This window comes from Cucumis melo, chromosome 2 (genome assembly GCF_025177605.1).
Source record: "Cucumis melo cultivar AY chromosome 2, USDA_Cmelo_AY_1.0, whole genome shotgun sequence".
Taxonomy (NCBI): Eukaryota; Viridiplantae; Streptophyta; class Magnoliopsida; order Cucurbitales; family Cucurbitaceae; genus Cucumis; species Cucumis melo.
Genome location: NC_066858.1, coordinates 23,584,526 through 23,603,695, shown reverse-complemented (window position 1 = coordinate 23,603,695; position 19,170 = coordinate 23,584,526). Strand labels below are relative to the sequence as shown.

Here is a 19,170-nt window from a genome sequence, read left to right as displayed (position 1 = left end):
TGAGTCAATGAGCTGAAAGTAATTTCATAAAATAATATGATAATTATTACAATAACATGATTGATTATCAAATCCTTATTAAAAACTTGGCCATTTTTATTATATTGTCCCCTTCTATTAAAGTTGAAATAACTAAATAATTTAATCTACTTGAACTATGCATACATTAACTTTTTTTTTTCTTTTTCTTTTACATCAAATTTAAAAGAAATCCTAAAATCAAAAGTTAAAGTAAATAAATAAAAGAAAAAAAAAAAAAAAAAAAGCAAAAACTAAAGCTACATTGTCTTTTCAATTTGTCCCCATCTTCTTTGCTCACATGTGCTTGGCTGCCTTTTCTTTATCCCTTCTTGCTTCACTTTCCCCTCGAACGTATGTGTTAAATTGTAAATTTGATCTTTACCCTTCTTGCTTTATTGCTTGAATTTTGTATTTCCATGCATGCACGCATTCAAAGATATATTCACTTTCCCTTCCATAGCTGACTCACTAAAGCAACAAAATTATCAAGTTTTTTTTGGTGGGGTGAACTTGATAAAATTAAGAGAAATTAACTTAGCTTGAAAGAGCTTTTTATTGTTTTTTATAGTTTGATTGATGACAATCATACTCAATGAGCTGGGAAGAAAAGAGGTGTTGAATCTCTATAAAGTTTCCCATCCGAAATCCTAACTTTGCTCAACTTTGCCTCACACCAATGGAGTTGTTGTTCGCTTAAGTCTGCGGTTCTTAAAACCCTAGAAACCACTTTTAGGTCTATAAGAGCCATTAATATCTCCATCTCTTCCTCAACGCTTAGCTTCCTCTTTCTCAAACACTTCCCTGCACGACGAAGGTCTTTAAGCTTCATCTTTTTCTGAAAAAGAAAAAGAAGCACCGTATGTGTGAGAGATTAATTATATACAACTTAGACCGAACATTTAATTCAATCATTACGCTTTGATCGTAAGTTAATATATAAATCTAAAAGTTTGAATGTATATATATAATGACTTACTTTTTGGTTAACTTTCTTGATGAGTTGGAGGAGGGTTGGATCAACAGAAGGTCTTTTCTTTCTCTTGAAAAATGAAGCAACAATCTGGCAAGGTTTCTCTTTATCAGCTTTGAGGAAATTCATGTATGTTCTTATTCCATCTTCCATTATCATTAAAAAAGATGGTGAGGATATTCTTGAACCATATCCACCTCCTTCTTCCTTTATTTCTTCTTCATCTTCACAATTATTAAAACTTCAAATTAATTAAATAATCTCCATATGCAAACCAAAAACACATTAATTGAAAAGAAGAGTAATTAAACACATATGTGTCCATATCCTTACCTTTACAACTAAATTTAAAATTGATTAAAAATACATAGAAAACTAAAATTACTCAATAAAAGTGTATAAACTAAAATGATATTTAAAAAAAAAAATTAATAGACTTACAAATTTAAATTATATATAAACAAAATCAACTAGTGAGAAAGCAATTTGAGTACATAAAACGTGTTTTTGGATTAAAAAAAGCATTTTAATTAGCTACTTTTGATATAGAATAATTATTATATTGTTAAAAGAAAATATTACCTTTTTGTGTAAAGTAAAATTTCTACAACTATTTTTTTATTATTACATATTTCTAAAACTAACTTTTAATTTATCACCTAAAATAAAGTTTACCATAAAAAAAATGTCATACCCCACACCCACTCTAACTTAAGACGTGACATGCCGACAATACATAGATTCTAATCGTATGAAATTTCATCGTTAAAATTCAAAAATATATTTTAAAAAACGAGCTTAAGCAAACAAAAAAGAAATGAAAACTTGTTTCAAACGGTTGAAAATCACATTAAACGTAAGTATATTGATAACTAAGTTAACCTAAGACGAGACGTAATATAAAAAAAGTCATGTTTGTGAGTAATTTGAAACATAACATTAAGAGAACATGAAATAAGAATAGATGGATACCTATAAATTCGGGGACTTGGAGCAAATTAGGAGCCAAAAGTCTCATACGAGCGTAAATCTCAGGGCGACGACCATGTTCATAAGGTTCATTCTCAATGTAACGTTGAAGAAGAACTTGAAATTGTTGAAATTGTTGAGCAATTTTGCCTGGACAACCATTATCCATTTCTGCTCTTAATTTACAACTATTACTGCTGCTTAATTTCTTGTTCACAAAATTCTTGTAATTCCAATTGAGTGCTTCCCATGTCAAGCAAATTTGTGCTACATAAGCACTTTCCAATTCGTGATATGGATTTTGTTTCACATTAACATGTTCTGAACCTTTCTTGTTTATTGTTGATAATTTATAAACAATCCTCTCTGATATTGATCTTGGGCACATCTTAATTGACCTCAATGACTCTGTATATAATAATTCCAATAAAAGAAAATTAAATGCACAATTTATTATGTTATTATAAAGTTGGAAAAAAAATAAAAATAAAAAAGTAAATCGCACTAAGGGGATTTGAATATGAAAAGTTGATTCATTTACTAACTTTAATTCCCAGAGAAAAGATATTCAGAAAAAAGTATGTTCATATTGGTAGAGTATGTTGTTGATTGTTCAACTTTTTTTCTTTTAAGAAAGAATTAAATTATATGTCTACTCATCTAAAGTTAGTATGATATGTGGACAATATATTATTTTTAGTTAAAATATTGTGTTTTAGTCCTTTTAACTTTCAATAATGGAATTTTAAATCTAATTTTCAAAATTATTACTTATCTAAATTGAAAATTAATTATTATAATTTCAATAATACAATAAATTTTATGATAAAATGTCACTAATTATATTTGAAAGCGATAGATAATGATATTTTATTATATTTATAGATATTTTTATCGATTTTGTAATTGAAGAGACGAGTAATTAAGATTAAAGATTTTGTACCATTAGAAGTATGTTGAAGAAGAAAATGATATATTGTTTTATTAGAGATAGAATCTTTTTGTTAACTTAAGGTGGAAGGAAATAAACTAAGAAATGAGTCAAAAAAGTTGATAAATGAATATAGAGAGAGTAAAATGAAAGAAATAAAGAAAAGAAAGGAAAGTGACCTGTTTCATGAAGCTTTTGGGCAGTGATTCTATCAAGAAACATCATTTCTTCATCATATTTCTGGAAAACAGTATAAGATTCCCATTTAGGACAGCTTCTTCTTGAAGAAGATGAAAATGGATCTTCAGTTCCTGATGATGAATCTCTGCAGTTTATTGAGCTTCTCCATTCTGATGAACTCTTTGATGTAGACCCTATCGTATATGAATCCCCATATATCTCTTCTTCTTCTTCTTCTTCTTCTTTCTTTTTCTTATTAACCAATATCTCATTTGGTCTAAATACCAAATATTTCTCATTATTATTGTTGTTATTCTCCTTCATAACAATCTTTCCACCACCTAATGCCTCATTCTTCTTCATATAATTAATCCCATAACTGATTTGATCATGATCATCATTTCTTCTATTATGATCATTATAATTATTATCCTCCACCAATCTTTTCTTCTTCATGTCCATTGATATTCTACAAGAATTCACCTTCATTACTTGTCTCACAACCTGTTCGGAGTCCTGAATCGAAAACGAACGAGTTTGAGATCACTTTTGAAATATTAATAATAATAAAAACATTAGCTTTTGATCAAAGTCGTCATTTCAAACTCACCGTGAGTTCTTCTGGCATTTGGTCGTCGTGGTCGTCGTCTCCTTGTGGATATTGTTCATCAAGTTGTAAGGCAGATTGTGGGGACTCATAAACTGAGCTATTGGTTGTAATTTGGTCATCTAAGTCTATGGATTCCATAGTAATCCAAGGCTCCTCCAAATCTGTTAATAATATTTCTTCATTATCTGGAAGCTGGCTTTGCCATCGACTCATCCGAGTTTCGGCTTCTTTATCGAGAAACGACGTACCATAGATTCCACTACCATATCTTTCTTCCTCTTCCTCTTCTTCCTCCTCCTCGTTGGATGACACCGCGTTGTATTCATATTCATACTCATTTCTACAAAAAGAAGAAAAAAATATATCATATACGATGAACATAGAAAGGGATCGTCGGAGATCATTGGGAAAAACGATAATAATGGAAATTATATATATATATATATATATGTGCATAAAATAGAAAATAAAAAAGTGAAAAATTATATATATGGATATTTGGTTATGAATATGACCTTGGGAATAAAGGAGCACCAAGGAAGTAGAATGATTTGAAAAGTAAAATGGATGTGAAGGAGAGGAAGAAGAAGACAAGGAAGAAGGAAGAAGAGAGATTGTAGAATAGGGTAAGAAGAAGAAGAGCTTCATCATCTTCATCTTTAGAGCAATAATAATAATATTGCATTTTTGTTTTGTTGTTTGTGATTATTTTGAACTAAAATCACTTCCTAAGTGCTATCCCCTTCTTCAAAAGAAGAAAAAAAGGAAAAGCACCGCCATCACACAAACAAAATTTAATTTAATAATAATAATAAAAATAGTTAAAAGAAGAGTGAGATATACATAGGAAGAAAAGAGAGAAAGTAAGAATGTTTCCTTTAAGTGCTTTTTTATATGTCATGGAGATGGCCATATCCCTTTTTTTTATTAAGCCAAAATGGTCCATTTCCATGTAGGAAATGACATATGTGTCCCCATATCAATGATAGTTTGTAAAGGGTAGATTTGGTAATTTGGAAGTGAGTGTGAGATTTGAAGATTTTTAAAGTATATACTTTTTGACAAAGAGAATGATATATAGTAATAAATATCTTTGGAGGGGCTAAGGAAAAAGATGCATTCCTCATTTTTATACTTTACCATAACTTAAGCACTTAGATATGCACTCGGAGATACTCTGATCTCTTCCCCCTTTTTTCCTTCCTCAACAAACTCATTGGAATCACTTGTAATTCAATGAATTTAATATCTATAATTTGGTTCTCACTATTGAAGTAATTTGTATTTATATCGTCTCTAAATTTGTTAGATATATGAGCTAAATGTAGATTTTTAAAATTTTCAACATCCGTATTAATTGTGTGCATTTTGAAAGTTTGAAACTCAAATGGGATGAAATATCAAAGTTTAAAGATGGAGTGATAGCAAAACCAAAGCACATACATGAATAAAAAAAATGAAAGAAGATGGCTTTTGGAAAGAAATATATAAAAAAGATGAAGATATAGTTATGAGATGATAGTGTATAAGATAAGATGGCTCTAGCTTAGTTCTTTGCCTCTTTAACATAACAAAGGATTTAGCTAAATATACCTTTTTGGTTTGAAAAAGAATGTTGATACTCATTTAATAAAACAATAATAGTAAATAATAAATGATTTTAATACATTTATTTTAGTATTCTATTTGTTAGATGAAATATTAAACTTATGTTTAACCAAAATTTACAGGGAAAAAAGAATGACAAATGTGACTTTTTATATTTAGATATAAATTAGGTTAATGAAACGTAAATTATTAACAAATTTAAGACGAAGGAAAAGAATTTATAAATTTAAATAAAAGTTTCAAAGTGATATTTGAAAATTAAAAGAATATAAATTAATAAAATTTACTTTTTAGTTAAGAAAACTTTGTTAGAGACTGCTGCTTGTCCTTAGCTTTGGCCCTAAGGTTTCTTCTCACTATGTTTGTCTGCTCTAATATTATACTCTTCTTTAGTCACAATGTAATACTATTTTTTAAATTAAAATATAACTATATTATTTTATAGCTAAGCTTTACCCTCAAAACTCTATAACCAAATATAATCAAAATGATTATATGGTATGTTATGTTTGATGATTTTAAAATGGAAATTTAAACTTTTTTTATTGTGGTAAAGGTGATAAACATATCGAAAACATCAAAGATGTTTATATTCTTCAAGATACATGAACGTATAGTGAGTTGAAATACTTTTTTTTTTTTTTGACCAAACACAATTGTTAAGGTTGTAAACTTCTATCCGAATAAATAACTCTAGTTAAAAAATGAACCCAACCACGAAATATTTAGGTTGGGTTGGATTAAATCACTTGGATCCTTTAACTAAATTTTTGTTCTAAAATGATATAAAATATTATTACGCAGATATTGAATTTGATTATCTTCGTATTAAGATTAACCACTTAAATTAACATAATTTTCTTTTTGAATGTCTGAAAAACTATGTTTTAGAGGTTTTTAGAGAATAAACTATATATATAAAAAAAGAAACTAATAATAAGTTCAGCTTGTTTCGGGTTACTTTAGGTAAACCCTTAAACCAACCCAACCCAACCCAGAAAAAAATTAATTTATTTGAAGCTAATTCCAATCCAAACAAGTTGATAACCAACTCAAATTGCAAGGCCGATCGAGTTGAATTGGATTGATTGGCTTTTTTGAGTTATCGAGTTTTTTTAACGACGTACGAGTACCTAATCCCTTTTCTTTTTCCCCCAAAAGATCATCAATTACTAGATAAAAAATCATCAATTACTTGATTGTAATATGGGCACTAATCATCTTATTAAATCTAGACATGGTTCCTAAATTAAAGTACCTAGAAATAGAATGATATTTTTACCAAACTATTATCAACTTTAATGAACTATCTTTTAAATAATAATAATGAAAAAAAAAAAAAAAGAACACTTATAGCCATCTGTGATTGAAATGACAAAAGAACAAAGAATAAATTCTCAACCACTCAACTTGGAATTACTTTTTCATGCTTTTTCCTAATTACTTGTACATTTAAAAATATTTTGGTAATTATTCTTCTAATTTTAAATGTTATATAATTATTAACTTTAATGAAACATAATTTCCCCTATAATATGTTTTTTAGAAATATAACAATTATCATATATATTTGGAAAGACTTAAAAAAATTTACCAAAATTATTTTACAATTTACATTCACTTATTTTTTGGAGATAAAAAGTAAAAGCATTCATTATATTTTTTTTTTTAGAAAATGATTTCATATAGTTTCAATGATTGGATTAAAAAATTAATCATTAATGTTTGACCTTTAAAAGAGCCTTAGTAATACTCAAAGAATTTTAATGAATTATCAATAATTTCTTTTGCATTCATATCCCCTAATTTTCACACTTTCTTACTCTTAAATTTCTAATTTCCATATATTTTCTCTCTCATATTTTCATTTTTATTCTTTTAACTAAAATGCCTCTTTTACTCACTTTTTTCCATTAACTTCTTATTACATACTTTCTTTGAACTCGTTTCTAATTTCTATACTACATTTTTATGAGTACTATAGTTTCTTTCTATATATAAAAATTTCCCTTCATTATTATTATTTTTACAATATTTAATTTTAATAGTCTTCTGAGTTTTTTCTAAAATAATGTATTATTTAAAAGTAATGTCAAAAATAGGGTAGAAGACAAACTATTGACAAAAATAGGACAATTTGAGGGAAGTCTTGTACCTGAAATACGATTTTGCTTAGAAATTGAAATTCAGAAATTTGAATGTTTAATATATATATATATATATCTTTAAAAAAAAAGGAAAGTGTGGGGTCCACGCATCGAGTCCACGACTTCCAAGCAAAGTCGTGTTTCGAGTACACGACTTCGCCTAAATTGTTTTATTTTTGTCAATAGTTTGACTTCTACCATATTTTTGACATTACTTTTAAAAAATACATTTTTTGAAAAAAAATAATCTATATTGTAAAATTAGATAATTATAAAAATGAAGGGTTAAATATTAAATCTTAATAACTAAAATAGTTTTAGAGTAATACATGGATGTAGTCTGATTGAAAATACATCTCTTTTGATTACAATAGAAACTACTATTGAAAAATATATATAAAACCATACATAAGTATGGTTTTATTGTTGAGCCCTATCTTATTTCTAAAAAGGTTATTGTAGTTTTCCAGTCTCTATCTTTACATTAATTATATAAAAATTGACAGCCGTTGGATGGCAATTTCATCTTTTTCATTTAGTTTAATTTATGTAATTTACAAGAACATAAATATAGGTTAGTTTAGTAGTAAAATTAAGGCAAGGTAATTAATGAATGATTATAGCAGTAATTAATGAAGCATTGAACTAATAATATGAATTTAAAAGAGAGTTTATGAAGAAGCACGTGGTGGAGTTTCTAGAAAACGAAAAAAGATTTAGATTTTGAATTTGATTACGTAGTGCATTCAAAGTTTTAATTAGTTAGGAAAATATGATGCAAATTGTAGAAAAACTACTGATTTTTATTTTATGAAAATAACAAACACACAATCAATATATATATATATATATATATATTGATGTATTATAATATCCACCATATTTATATATCTATATATTATATTTAATTTCCTTATTTAATTTATACTCAGTCTTCTAGTTTGGTGACCCCTTTAACTACTCTTCTCTTAATAATAAATTAACCATACATATATAAATATAATTATCTTATGTTTTTTTACCGTTTCAAAACTGCTTTAATAGAATGTTCTAACCATATCATAATATTGATTATATTAAATCCTTCCCCTCACATCAATGTGATTATTCTATAATCATACATTATTATTATTATTGTTATTATTATTATAAAATCTACTACTAAAATGTTTATAAATCCATCGTTTAAATTAATAATTTTGTTTTTACACTTTTTAGATACATTTATCAATGTTATCCGACAATATTTTTATTGACATTTTTGACATCGATATATGTTTATTGAGTTATAAAAATAATTAATTAGTATAATTAATTGTTACATATTTTGACAAGTAAATAATACAAATAAAACGTAAAAGAAGATCGAACGATTCACTAACATTAGTAGGTAGGAACATACATGAACAAAGGGAGAACAATATTATTAAAGAGAATGTTCTTTTTAATATAAATGATGTCATTAGGGTTATAGTAGGGACTTTAATAGTAAATAACTCACAAGAATACGAATTCTAGTTTTTGGAGGTACAAATCCCACTAAAGCATGTCGTCCCTAGACCTTAGCTCGTGACCCGTTAACAAAACCACTTAATTGGATAGTTATTCATAGCATTATATAAACATGTAAATATTATGAAAATATAATTATATGCCATAATATCATATGGAAAATTGTGCTCACAAACAGTACTACTCTATGTAAATTAGAGAGGAGGAGGCCGGTGGATATAAATGTGTTATGTTGTATATCTAAATTGACAAAATGACAAGAGTACAAATAAAGAATGAAAACAATAATTAAATTGGATTACATAGAATTTAATTAATGAACGAGTATTATTGTTCCTTTTCACATATAGCTTTGGGTGGGTAAGAATGGGTGAAGGGTGGTTGGAAATTTTGATAGTATCTATCAAATTTATACTCAAAACTAAACATAATCTACATATCCCCTAAACCTTCTTTCTCCCTTTCTAATCTTACTAAACTATATCATCAACTCGACTTTAACCTAATTTAAGATAGGTTCAGAATATATTTTCAAATATATAATTTAAAAAAATAAAAATGAATTTTAAAAAAATATTTTTTTAAATATATCGATCATAATTCTAAATAACAATGATTCTACGAAAGTAAACATAGTGTTAAGTTTATGAATTGATTGGGGATTAATTTTAGGTACGAGAAATTACTTTCTAACTTGAAGACTATGATATATGGAAATTACTTATTATATATGTTGGTGTAATTAAAAAGAGGCATGGCATTTTGGTAATTTAAGTTTTGGTACAGAAAAATCCACATTTTCATGCACATGTTTGTCAAAGTGTTAGCTGTAATAAACAAGATAAAAATAGAGTGTAGGTATGGTTTATATGGCTGCTTCGTCTCAGCTTCTTCTTCAAGGTTTTTATCTAAAAGATTTCATGTATCCAAATTAATTTTCACTCGTTTATAATAAATACCACATCTCTGTTCAAGTTACAAAGCTGATCCTCCCTTATATAGCTTCTTCTTCTTCTTCTTCTTCTTCTTGAAAGAAAAAGAGAGATTATATTATGGAGGAAAATCTACCTCCTGGATTCAGATTTCACCCAACTGATGAAGAACTCATTTCTTATTATCTCACTCAAAAGCTTTCTGATTCTTCTTTCACTTCTAAAGCAATTGGAGTTGTGGATCTCAACAAGAATGAACCTTGGGATCTTCCAGGTAATTAATACATATTATTCATTATTCTTTTACGTTTACTGAAGTGTTTGATATAATAATTAAGTTTGTTTTTATCGTAATTCATTAGCTAAAGCTACGATGGGAGAGAAAGAATGGTACTTTTTCAGCTTACGAGATCGAAAATACCCAACCGGGCTCCGAACCAATCGAGCGACGGAGGCGGGTTATTGGAAGACCACAGGGAAAGACAAGGAAATCTTTGGTGTTGGTCATGCTTTGGTTGGAATGAAAAAAACTCTTGTGTTTTACAAGGGAAGAGCTCCTCGGGGTGAGAAAAGTAATTGGGTTATGCACGAATACCGCCAACAAAGTAGCCATTTTTTCAAACCCTCCAAGGTATGTATTATAGTCCTTAAAACTTATATTTCTCTACTCAACTCTTATATACTTTTAAGGTTGTTTTTGTTCCATCTCTAAACCTTCATAAAATTTATAATAGTTGGTTCGACAACGAGCTTTTGATTTCTTTCTTTACTGAGTACGTCTTTGTCATTAATTCCATAGAGTTAATGAAATTCATACGTTGCAGAACATACGTACTTACTCAAAATTAGTTCATCAATTATTCTTAATCACGATAGAAGGAATGTGTTACAAAGCATATATAGATACAAAATCTATACTTTCATTCATAAACATTCAACTTTTTTATTTTTAATATTTTGGAAGTTCTTTTTAATCTCTTCCTCTCTAGGTCAATATTTTAAAAAAGTAAGGCAAGATTTGAAAATGGTTAAAAGTGGTTAAGAAAATGTAAAAATCCAACCTAATATAGATTTGAAAAAGTTAAACTAAAAACGAATCGTCGTCAAAACAAAACCTTACGAATATTGTACAATGTTTAGAATCAAACCCATAATACAATGCACATTATAAGACAACGTTGTCTTGAAGATATGGACAAAGAAAAAAAGAAACCATTTAAAGTTCTTGAGATTTTCAATTATGGTTGTGTTAATTAATTAATTAATTAATTAATTAATCTGTTTTCTTGTTTTTAATTTCAGGAAGAATGGGTAGTTTGCAGGGTATTTCAGAAACAAAATACACCAAAGAAACCACAACAATCATCATCATCTCAACCATCTCTTTCATCTCCTTGTGATACAAATTCAATTGTCAATGAATTTGGAGATCATATTGAATTATCAAACTTCACCAATAGTAATATTACTTCATCTCAAACATATGAAAACAACAACATGATCAATAATAATAATAACATGATGAATATGAATATGAATTTGAATTTGAATAATTGGGTTTCACCAACAAATGAAACCCTAATTCCTTCTCTTTCATGGCCACTTAATTCCAATCTTCTAACTTCTTCAAATAATCTTTCTATGAATTCTCTTCTTCTCAAAGCATTGCAACTTAGAACCTTTCAACAACAAAGGGATAATGTTTTGGCTTCTTCTTCTTCTAATACTTTTAATAATAATATTCATGACCATCATCATCATCAAGCTGCCAATATTGTTCATTCTCAATTTGGGACAACAAATGACCATTTGAGCTGCTTCCAACCTTCTTCGTCTTCTAAAGTTTTTGAACCTTCATCACAACAGCAACAACAACAAGAGGAGCAACCATTGAACTTGGACTCCCTATGGTGAAACTATGTTGATCTTATGAATCATTAGTTCACTCAATTAATGTTTATGTGAAGAATACATGTAATGTAATGTAACTAACCCTCTTCTTAGAACTTTTCTAATATGTCATTTTCAATAAGGGAAGTTTTAGAGGAGATCATATGAAATTGTAACTTTGTCATTTTGATGTGGAGTTTTAGGGTTTAGTTTTAATTTCTCAAGTCATATTTAGGTGAAATGTTGTATGTTCAATATTGATGATGTTGAAGTTCAAAGTTTATTTCAATGTTAAGGGTTGTGGGAAAAACCCCAAGTCCTTTGTTTCAAATTATTAAATCATTGTGTTATGTGGTTAGATTCATGTGGTATCATCAACAAATCCTTTTATGCTATCATATTGGAGAATGGAAGGGGATTAAATTCTACCTTGTGTTATGTTTTTACTATATCTTCTTTTTTATTAACACCTATAATTAAATTATTTGATATAAGCTAACTAGTCTATCTAACACCATACTTGCCCTTCAATTACGCATTGGTCGGCTCTTCCACTTATATAATAATGTTTATAAATTATCATACTTATGTTGGTTGTTTTGGGGTTACCCTAGACAAAACCCAAGTGAAAGGAAACATTGGAAGTCTACACGCCCCAAATGAGGAAGATGTATCGTGAGGTTAATTCAACAAATCCCGTTCAATTCTATTGAAAGGTAAAAATTGAGTTGAGTTCATTGACCAAAATCCTACAACATCAACAATTGCACCTCTACATTTCCTGACATTACCATTATTTTACATGTCCTAAAGGAATGTCATTGACTCTATAAATAATCACGTTCCACAACCTCAAAGGGTAACCAATATCTACATTTCATGTACTAATTTAAACATTAAGGAAGCAAGAAAGAGTAATCGGATGAGCTCAATGTAATGTTCATAATCACATTTGCGACTTAGCATTTTGTTAATAACCATATTGATCATATGTACTAAATAATTATGATAATAAGAAATTGAGACACAAAAGTTATAACTTAACCCATCTTTTAAGTCAGGTAGGAAGTGGTGAAGTTGAAATGAGTATGGTCAAGCATTATTAAACTTTAAAAGTGTGTGTCTGTCTAAATTAAATAAAATCTTAGGGATGGAAAAAAAAAAGGTATGGGAATCCAAACTTCCCAAACAAATTAATTGCAAAGATAACATTTTAGAGACATGCTAATTAGGTACATGGTTGTGTTAAAAAGTTGAAGTTGAAGTTGAGAGAACCATTTACAAGATTGAACATCCAAATTCAAATAATATTTTGGTCAAAGTACTTAGCTTGGCTGAGCATTTTACACATATCTTGTATATATTGATCCAAAAAAGTTGACTTATGGGCCTCTTGATTAGGATTAGTTTCTTAAATAAGAAATAATATGTGGTTCAAAATCATAACCTAATCGTTTGACTTCTCATTTTCATGTTACATTAACTCAACTCACACCTGCGTACTGCCCTCACATGTGCAATTCAAATATATTTCATGGTTGAAAGTTTCTCTAGGTGAAATTACAAAACTAATAATTTCCTCTTTCATTTATTGATATAACATTAGTCAACCGACCTAATTCGTATTATTAGGAGCTAATAATATCATATGCCGACATCATATCCTATTACAACCATGATTCTTTTCTAACATTTCAAATCGTCACACTATTTTCCTATAATTTACGATCATTTATTCAAACTTACATCTACCATTCGAAATAGCGAACTCGAAAATATGTACTGCTTTTTCAAACACAGAGAAAGAAAAATAACTCTCATTCTCAATTATAATTTATAAGAACTAGTCAAACAAAAAAAACTTCAAATAGGGACCTTTGATACCTTATTTTATTTTTAACAAGCAAGGAATCACATACACAATGTATTACCAAAAGGGAACCCATTTGGAAGTGGCATAGAACCAGATATTGGCTGAATTCATACATAATTCCTGCACTTTGTGAGCTAAAAAGTAAATTTGCAGAAGAGAGAAGTTATCCGAATTGAATTTACAAAAAAAAATGAGAAGGAAAGATTAGAAAAAGAATAATGTCTCTACAGAACCTAGAGGAACCCATTACTCCATTCTTCAAAGAAGAAAATGAATCATATCCGTTTTGGATTGAACTTGAAGCAAATGACCCAGTACTTCTTGTAAATGTTCGAGTCAACTTAGGCAGAAATTGGGTTTCGGATTTTTATTTTCCACATCATTCAACCTGGTATGGAGATCGAAATGAGGACGTTCGATTTAGTTATAGAAGCAAGGAACTGCAGATTAGATTGTGTTAAACTCTTTAACATGAAGTTGAATCAGATGATAGAAGATTTAAATAATAATGTTCTTTTTTTCAATTGTTTCCACCAAGTGACTCGAGCTGAATTGCAAGGGCAGAGGAAAGAGGGATCCTTTCTGATCTAAATGAATAATCCTAAGACTGAACCGTACCATAAAACATATTTTAATCCAGCTAAATGTTTAGTAGTATTCTCATAGTTACTTGGAAGAATCTATTACCAGTATCATATAGATCCACAGCACGTAAGGGATCTCAGGCCACCAAACAAAATGCTTTAAGGGAAAGAGTCAAGTACCTGAAAATACGCAATTGCAATAAGAGCACTCCATCTGTTCACAACTTGAAAATGCTCTCACAACCTAGTTCAGTAGATCATCAGTGCTTTCTGAGTCGGAAAAATCAAAATCGTCATCTTCATCCTCTTCATATTCACTGTCTTCATCATTGCTATCTTCATCATTGTCAACATCTGAAAACGCGGACAAATATGCTTCCTTGTCCTACAGATCACAGAGCACATTCTGACTTTACACTTCTATTCAATTATTCTTTACTGGGAAACATCGGAAGAGATTAAAGAATGAAACAGCGGTTGGAAACTCACGTGGAAAGATTCTGAGACAAGCCGATCCTGAGACGTCAATTTATTTTCATCATCTGAATCTTCAGTGACACCCTACAATTGGCAATTGACAATCATCAAACAAAAAATCAGGACATCTCACCCCAATCGAAGCCACACCGTTGAACACTTCGAACAATCCCACATAAAAGGAGCATTCACAGTTAAAAATAGTTACATGATCATACAAGAAGCCCCAACAGTTTCTACTGACATCCTATATAACGTGGAAGAAAGTGCAGCATAATTTAAGAAGTTTCTACTTACAATTTCTTTCTTCATTTGCTCTATGTTTTTCTCGAGTTCAGATATGTGCTGACTGAGAGCCTACACAATTTCGGATAGATGATTCAAGGTGAATATCAGAGGGTCAAGAAAAGTGAATGATAAACACCAAAAAAAAAGAAAGAATAAATAAATAAAGTAATGAACAAAAAATAAAACCTCGTGACGCTGCATGGCAACTGAGCGCTTTAATGCTTTTGCCTTTGTAAGTAAGTTTCTTGGTCTCAAGGTAATGGGTCGACGATAATTCTTTCCACGATAGTAAACAAGGGCATATCCTTTTGGAACTCTATCTATCGAAACAAGTATTCCACCACTCTCATACTCTAACAATCTTGCAGTTTCTTCCACAAAAGCAAGTGTTTTTTGCTTGCTAATTAACTTCACAAGCTCTCTATGCTTCCAGTGTAAATGCATGTTTTCAACAACACCATCAAAGACACCACGAATGCCTAGAAAATCACAATTATTTTATAAGAAAAAATATAGAAATTGTACATCGCTAATCAACCTATGTTTTCAAATTAATTTCACTCACCCATAGGTAAATATGCGGTCATTCGTAACCCAACCCTCCGAAACATGACTCGTTCCTCATCTGTTATTGTTTCCTGGTCATCATCGGGGCTAGAAAGAACCATGGATGCTTCGATTTTAGATAGCAATTTTTCTGCTCTAAGTTTCTTCGCTTGGGCCTAACCATCAAGTTATAAAAATTAAAATTGATTATTCTATGAGAAGATCAATATCAGCAATCCAACATTCTGCGACAAAATAAAAAGGATAATACTTACAACACCTAGCTTGTGTTCAATTCGTCTGACAAGTCTTGCAGTTTTTGCTCTGGAGCTTTCTTCAACCATTTTTTCACGGTCTTCAGCAGTTATTTCCCTTCCCCACCTGGACTGAGCCTCATAGAATTCGGCCAAGGTACCTGCAGGTGCCTGTCCATCAATGCTTGATGAAGTTGCCTCGACCGCTTTACTTCGAGCTTTCTCTTCCACATCTTGAATCTTTTTCGTTAATTCCTGCCTTTCTGCCAAAGCTACAGCTACACTTGGTGGGAGAAAATCCTTCCCACGGTATATGACGATAAAATATTTATTCCTCAATAGTAACACACCTCCTGTTAAGTTCTGCACCGTGGATAAACTTTATGGTGAAAATGATATTAATACAGGCAATAAATAAATTTGTTTAGCTTTGAATTAGTAGCATGAGTAACTAAACATAAATAATTATAAGAGAAAATCAAAAGGTTGCACAATATTGCCCTACAAGGGGCATCAAAGGTCAAAACATTCTTTGGTCTTGGGATAAAATAGCATGGTATTTTGGTTATAAACTTCTGTATAACAAGAAAGAGCATTCATTATACATTTATACCCAAAAATAAAAAGGAAAAGCGCACCCCTATCTCCTCGGCCATGAGTTTATTATTGGTGTTCTGTATGCCTCTTTTGACAGCAATTTTAACTACTAGGCTTTTTTCCCAAAGTTTAAGTATAGCAACAGCCAAACCCTGATGGTTCCTATTTCTCCCTGCGTATAAAGATTTAGAGGAAAAATCTCACCAAACAGTATGTTCATAACAGAATCATGTAACAAAATGAAAGGGCATGAGAAAATACCAAGGGCAAAATGACAAGGTAAGGATTTTGCAAGTTTCCTCATCTGAGTCATCTCTGCATTGGTAAGTCGAGAACGCATTCCAGTTGGAAGAAGCCTGAAAGGAGTTTTGTAACCAGGAACAATTGGAGGAAGCTGATCGGCATCAACAGGAAGCACTCCTGTGCCCCACCATTCAACAAAACGAGGACCTAAACCATCTAATAGTTGGTTGTATTCAGCTTCTTCCTCTGACAAGCCGTCGTTAGACTTTGGAGGCCCAATCGGCATCGTAGTCTTCTCTGGAGCTGAAGCTGCAACATTGTCACTTGTTGAAGTGGCAGCAGAAGAAACATCTGGGATGAATACCCCATCTCCCTCCCTTGTAACGGGTTTAGTTTTAGAAGGTCCTTCATAGTTACTACCGCGGTAAACAACCATAACACTTCCAGACCTCCATAGAACCAATCCCCCAGTTCGTCGCTGGTCATCACACCATGTCATCAGTTACATTCTCCATGCATCCATACGAATGAAAAACGAAAGAGATAAAGGTGCCACTACATGAAGTTCTATCAGACTAAACCAGAGTAGTTTAAAACTATACACTTCTCATTTTACCTTAAGAAATCAGTTCAAGAAAACATATTGCCATTCAAAGCAAAGAGATATCTAGCTATTTTCCATACTACCATGAAATACATCGATCCAAAAGATGACCCACTATTGCAAAAATCAGTTGATTAAGTATCTAGGATTCTGCCTGAAGAACAAAACCCAAGCTTCCAATCTTAAAATCCATGTATATGTGTATTTATACGTTTAGTGAGCCTTCATTCAAGTAGTTAATAACATATAGTACTAAAATACATTCAATCAAGAGTTCCACAGAAAAAATTGATTTCCTTTCAACAACCACTGCCCCACTAAACAAAGAGATCCTTATCCAGTGGTAGAAGAAAACAACAATAGAGAACATTACTTAAATCTTGGTCAAGAGTTAACATGGGAAGAAGCAATCAGTAACAAACCTCTACAATCTCATGTGCTGTCTTCATATCATGCGCAAGCTCCTCATGGAACTTAAGCCTTACCAATTCCTCCTTCCTCCATTTCCCATGAATCTTCTCCAACACTGCCTGTGTAATCCCCGCTTTCGGTACATTAATCCGCTCTCTAATAAACATCCCCATTCTCCTCAATCGCCTCAGCTCCTCATCTTCAATAGTCAATTCAGCTAATGTCGGAGCCTTCATCTTTCTCCTCTTCGACCCCCTTCCACACTCCTCCTCTTCACCCCTTTCCTCCTCTCTTTCCCAAGGTAAAACCATTCCATCCTCCCCATCCTCATTCGAATACAATGAGGCATCGGGTCGAATCCATTCACGTTGAAGTAAATCCCCAAGTGTTTCCTCCCCAGTCACCAGCCTTGCCTCGCGAGAATACAATCCGTTATCATCTCCATCCTCCTCGTCCTCGTCCTCATCATCTGAACCTATCCCTAAATTCCGTAAGCGAAGCACGATTCGCTCAATTGCAGTCTGCCCCTTATCCTTATCTAAGTACTCGGTCTGATTCTCCGCTCGATCAGTCCGATCATATCGGGACGGTTGGACCACCTTCTTCTCGACTTTACGATCATTCCGCGAGCTCCCAGGAGGCCATTTGGAGACCCAAGTAGAAGAAGAAGAAGAAGAAGAAGAAGAAGAAGAAGAAGGGGATGCAGAATTGTGGGAGGTTTTAGGGATTCTTTTGCCGCTATGCTCAGTGTGGGTACGGAGAGAAGAGAAAGTGTTAAGAATCTGCAAAGAGAAATTGGGATGATTTGAGAGAAGTGTACGGGAGTGGGAGGAGAGTGGAAATGAGGTCTTGAATGGAAGTTCAGATAGTTTGGCAGTTGCAAAGGCCATTTCTATAAGGTTAATCAACAATTGAAGCTGAAATGCATTGTTTGATTGGTTTCGTCCGGCATTGAAGTCAGCAAGAGGAAAAACAAAGCCACGGTTGCAGAGTGGAACAAGAGAAGCTTCAACACAAAGAAGAAGAAGAAGAAGAAGAAGAAGGTGGATAAGATTTTTACCTAAAGAGTCTCCCGGGATTTTTTCGAGTGTGTGTAATGAAAAATTGTATTTCAAAGCCTAAAGTTAAATATTCAAATTAATTAGGTTTTGTATGATTAAATTTATTTTAGTGCATACCAATTATACTAAACTATTCTTTTTTATTTTTTAAATATGCTATATGATTGGTTTAAACTAAAAGACAACATTAGACTTGTAAATCAAATCTACTAAGTTTAGTTTAAGTTGATGTCAATTTTGACATCAACTTTGTACCCAAAACTTTAAAAGAACTTTTTTTTTTTTTTTTTAATTTTAAAAATTCAAGACTAAACTTATAATTAACACAAATTTTACTATGGCCTAGATTTTATTTGAAACGTTTGCCTTCGTTGAAATAGATATAGATCTAGTAATGAAACTTCAAAAAATTTAAAAATCCTTTAATCAAGAGTTATCATTATTGAGTTGGGTTATGGTAAC

General features: G+C 30.9%; 3 protein-coding genes across 5 annotated transcripts; 1 reads left to right on the top strand and 2 right to left on the bottom strand.

The window, feature by feature from the left end:
• On the bottom strand, nucleotides 1-4,562 carry LOC103494125 (uncharacterized). The gene is made up of 6 exons (XM_008455172.3): nucleotides 4,197-4,562; nucleotides 3,682-4,021; nucleotides 3,071-3,587; nucleotides 1,964-2,368; nucleotides 998-1,215; nucleotides 1-856 (listed from the first exon to the last, which is right to left on the bottom strand). The coding sequence occupies exons 1-6, from the start codon at nucleotides 4,364-4,366 to the stop codon at nucleotides 611-613; spliced, it is 1,896 nt and encodes a 631-aa protein (XP_008453394.1). The 5' UTR covers nucleotides 4,367-4,562; the 3' UTR covers nucleotides 1-610.
• Nucleotides 4,563-9,823: 5,261 nt separating this feature from the next.
• On the top strand, nucleotides 9,824-11,954 carry LOC103494126 (NAC domain-containing protein 92). The gene is made up of 3 exons (XM_008455173.3): nucleotides 9,824-10,154; nucleotides 10,243-10,511; nucleotides 11,183-11,954. Exons 1-3 carry the CDS (start codon nucleotides 10,001-10,003, stop codon nucleotides 11,792-11,794), a joined length of 1,035 nt encoding a protein of 344 aa, XP_008453395.1. The 5' UTR covers nucleotides 9,824-10,000; the 3' UTR covers nucleotides 11,795-11,954.
• Nucleotides 11,955-13,632: 1,678 nt separating this feature from the next.
• Nucleotides 13,633-18,750, bottom strand: LOC103494127 (CRM-domain containing factor CFM3, chloroplastic/mitochondrial). Of its 3 annotated transcripts, none has more exons than XR_007818787.1 (10): nucleotides 17,659-18,750; nucleotides 16,651-17,110; nucleotides 16,431-16,561; nucleotides 15,814-16,155; nucleotides 15,558-15,714; nucleotides 15,179-15,471; nucleotides 15,002-15,061; nucleotides 14,717-14,788; nucleotides 14,408-14,612; nucleotides 13,633-14,083 (listed from the first exon to the last, which is right to left on the bottom strand). XR_007818787.1 is itself a non-coding variant. In XM_017045936.2 (9 exons), the coding sequence occupies exons 1-9, from the start codon at nucleotides 18,535-18,537 to the stop codon at nucleotides 14,472-14,474; spliced, it is 2,535 nt and encodes an 844-aa protein (XP_016901425.2). In that variant the 5' UTR covers nucleotides 18,538-18,750; the 3' UTR covers nucleotides 14,141-14,471. The 3 variants fall into 3 exon arrangements, 1 of the variants encoding a protein (XP_016901425.2); XR_007818786.1 differs by having other exon boundaries at nucleotides 13,633-14,031; XM_017045936.2 differs by lacking the exon at nucleotides 13,633-14,083 and having other exon boundaries at nucleotides 14,141-14,612.
• Nucleotides 18,751-19,170: the final 420 nt, after the last annotated feature.

Coding starts and splice junctions, on each gene's coding strand:
- LOC103494126 (XM_008455173.3), top strand. CDS start 10,001: ATGGAGGAAAATCTACCTCCTGGATTCAGATTTCACCCAACTGATGAA. Junction 10,155..10,242: donor TGAACCTTGGGATCTTCCAG/GTAATTAATACA, acceptor GTAATTCATTAG/CTAAAGCTACGATGGGAGAG. Junction 10,512..11,182: donor ATTTTTTCAAACCCTCCAAG/GTATGTATTATA, acceptor TTTTAATTTCAG/GAAGAATGGGTAGTTTGCAG.
- LOC103494127 (XM_017045936.2), bottom strand. CDS start 18,537: ATGGCCTTTGCAACTGCCAAACTATCTGAACTTCCATTCAAGACCTCA. Junction 15,472..15,557: donor GACCGCATATTTACCTATGG/GTGAGTGAAATT, acceptor GTGATTTTCTAG/GCATTCGTGGTGTCTTTGAT. Junction 14,789..15,001: donor AGCAAATGAAGAAAGAAATT/GTAAGTAGAAAC, acceptor TGCCAATTGTAG/GGTGTCACTGAAGATTCAGA.
- LOC103494125 (XM_008455172.3), bottom strand. CDS start 4,366: ATGCAATATTATTATTATTGCTCTAAAGATGAAGATGATGAAGCTCTT. Junction 4,022..4,196: donor GGTGCTCCTTTATTCCCAAG/GTCATATTCATA, acceptor TTCTTTTTGTAG/AAATGAGTATGAATATGAAT. Junction 2,369..3,070: donor CCAAAAGCTTCATGAAACAG/GTCACTTTCCTT, acceptor TATTATATACAG/AGTCATTGAGGTCAATTAAG.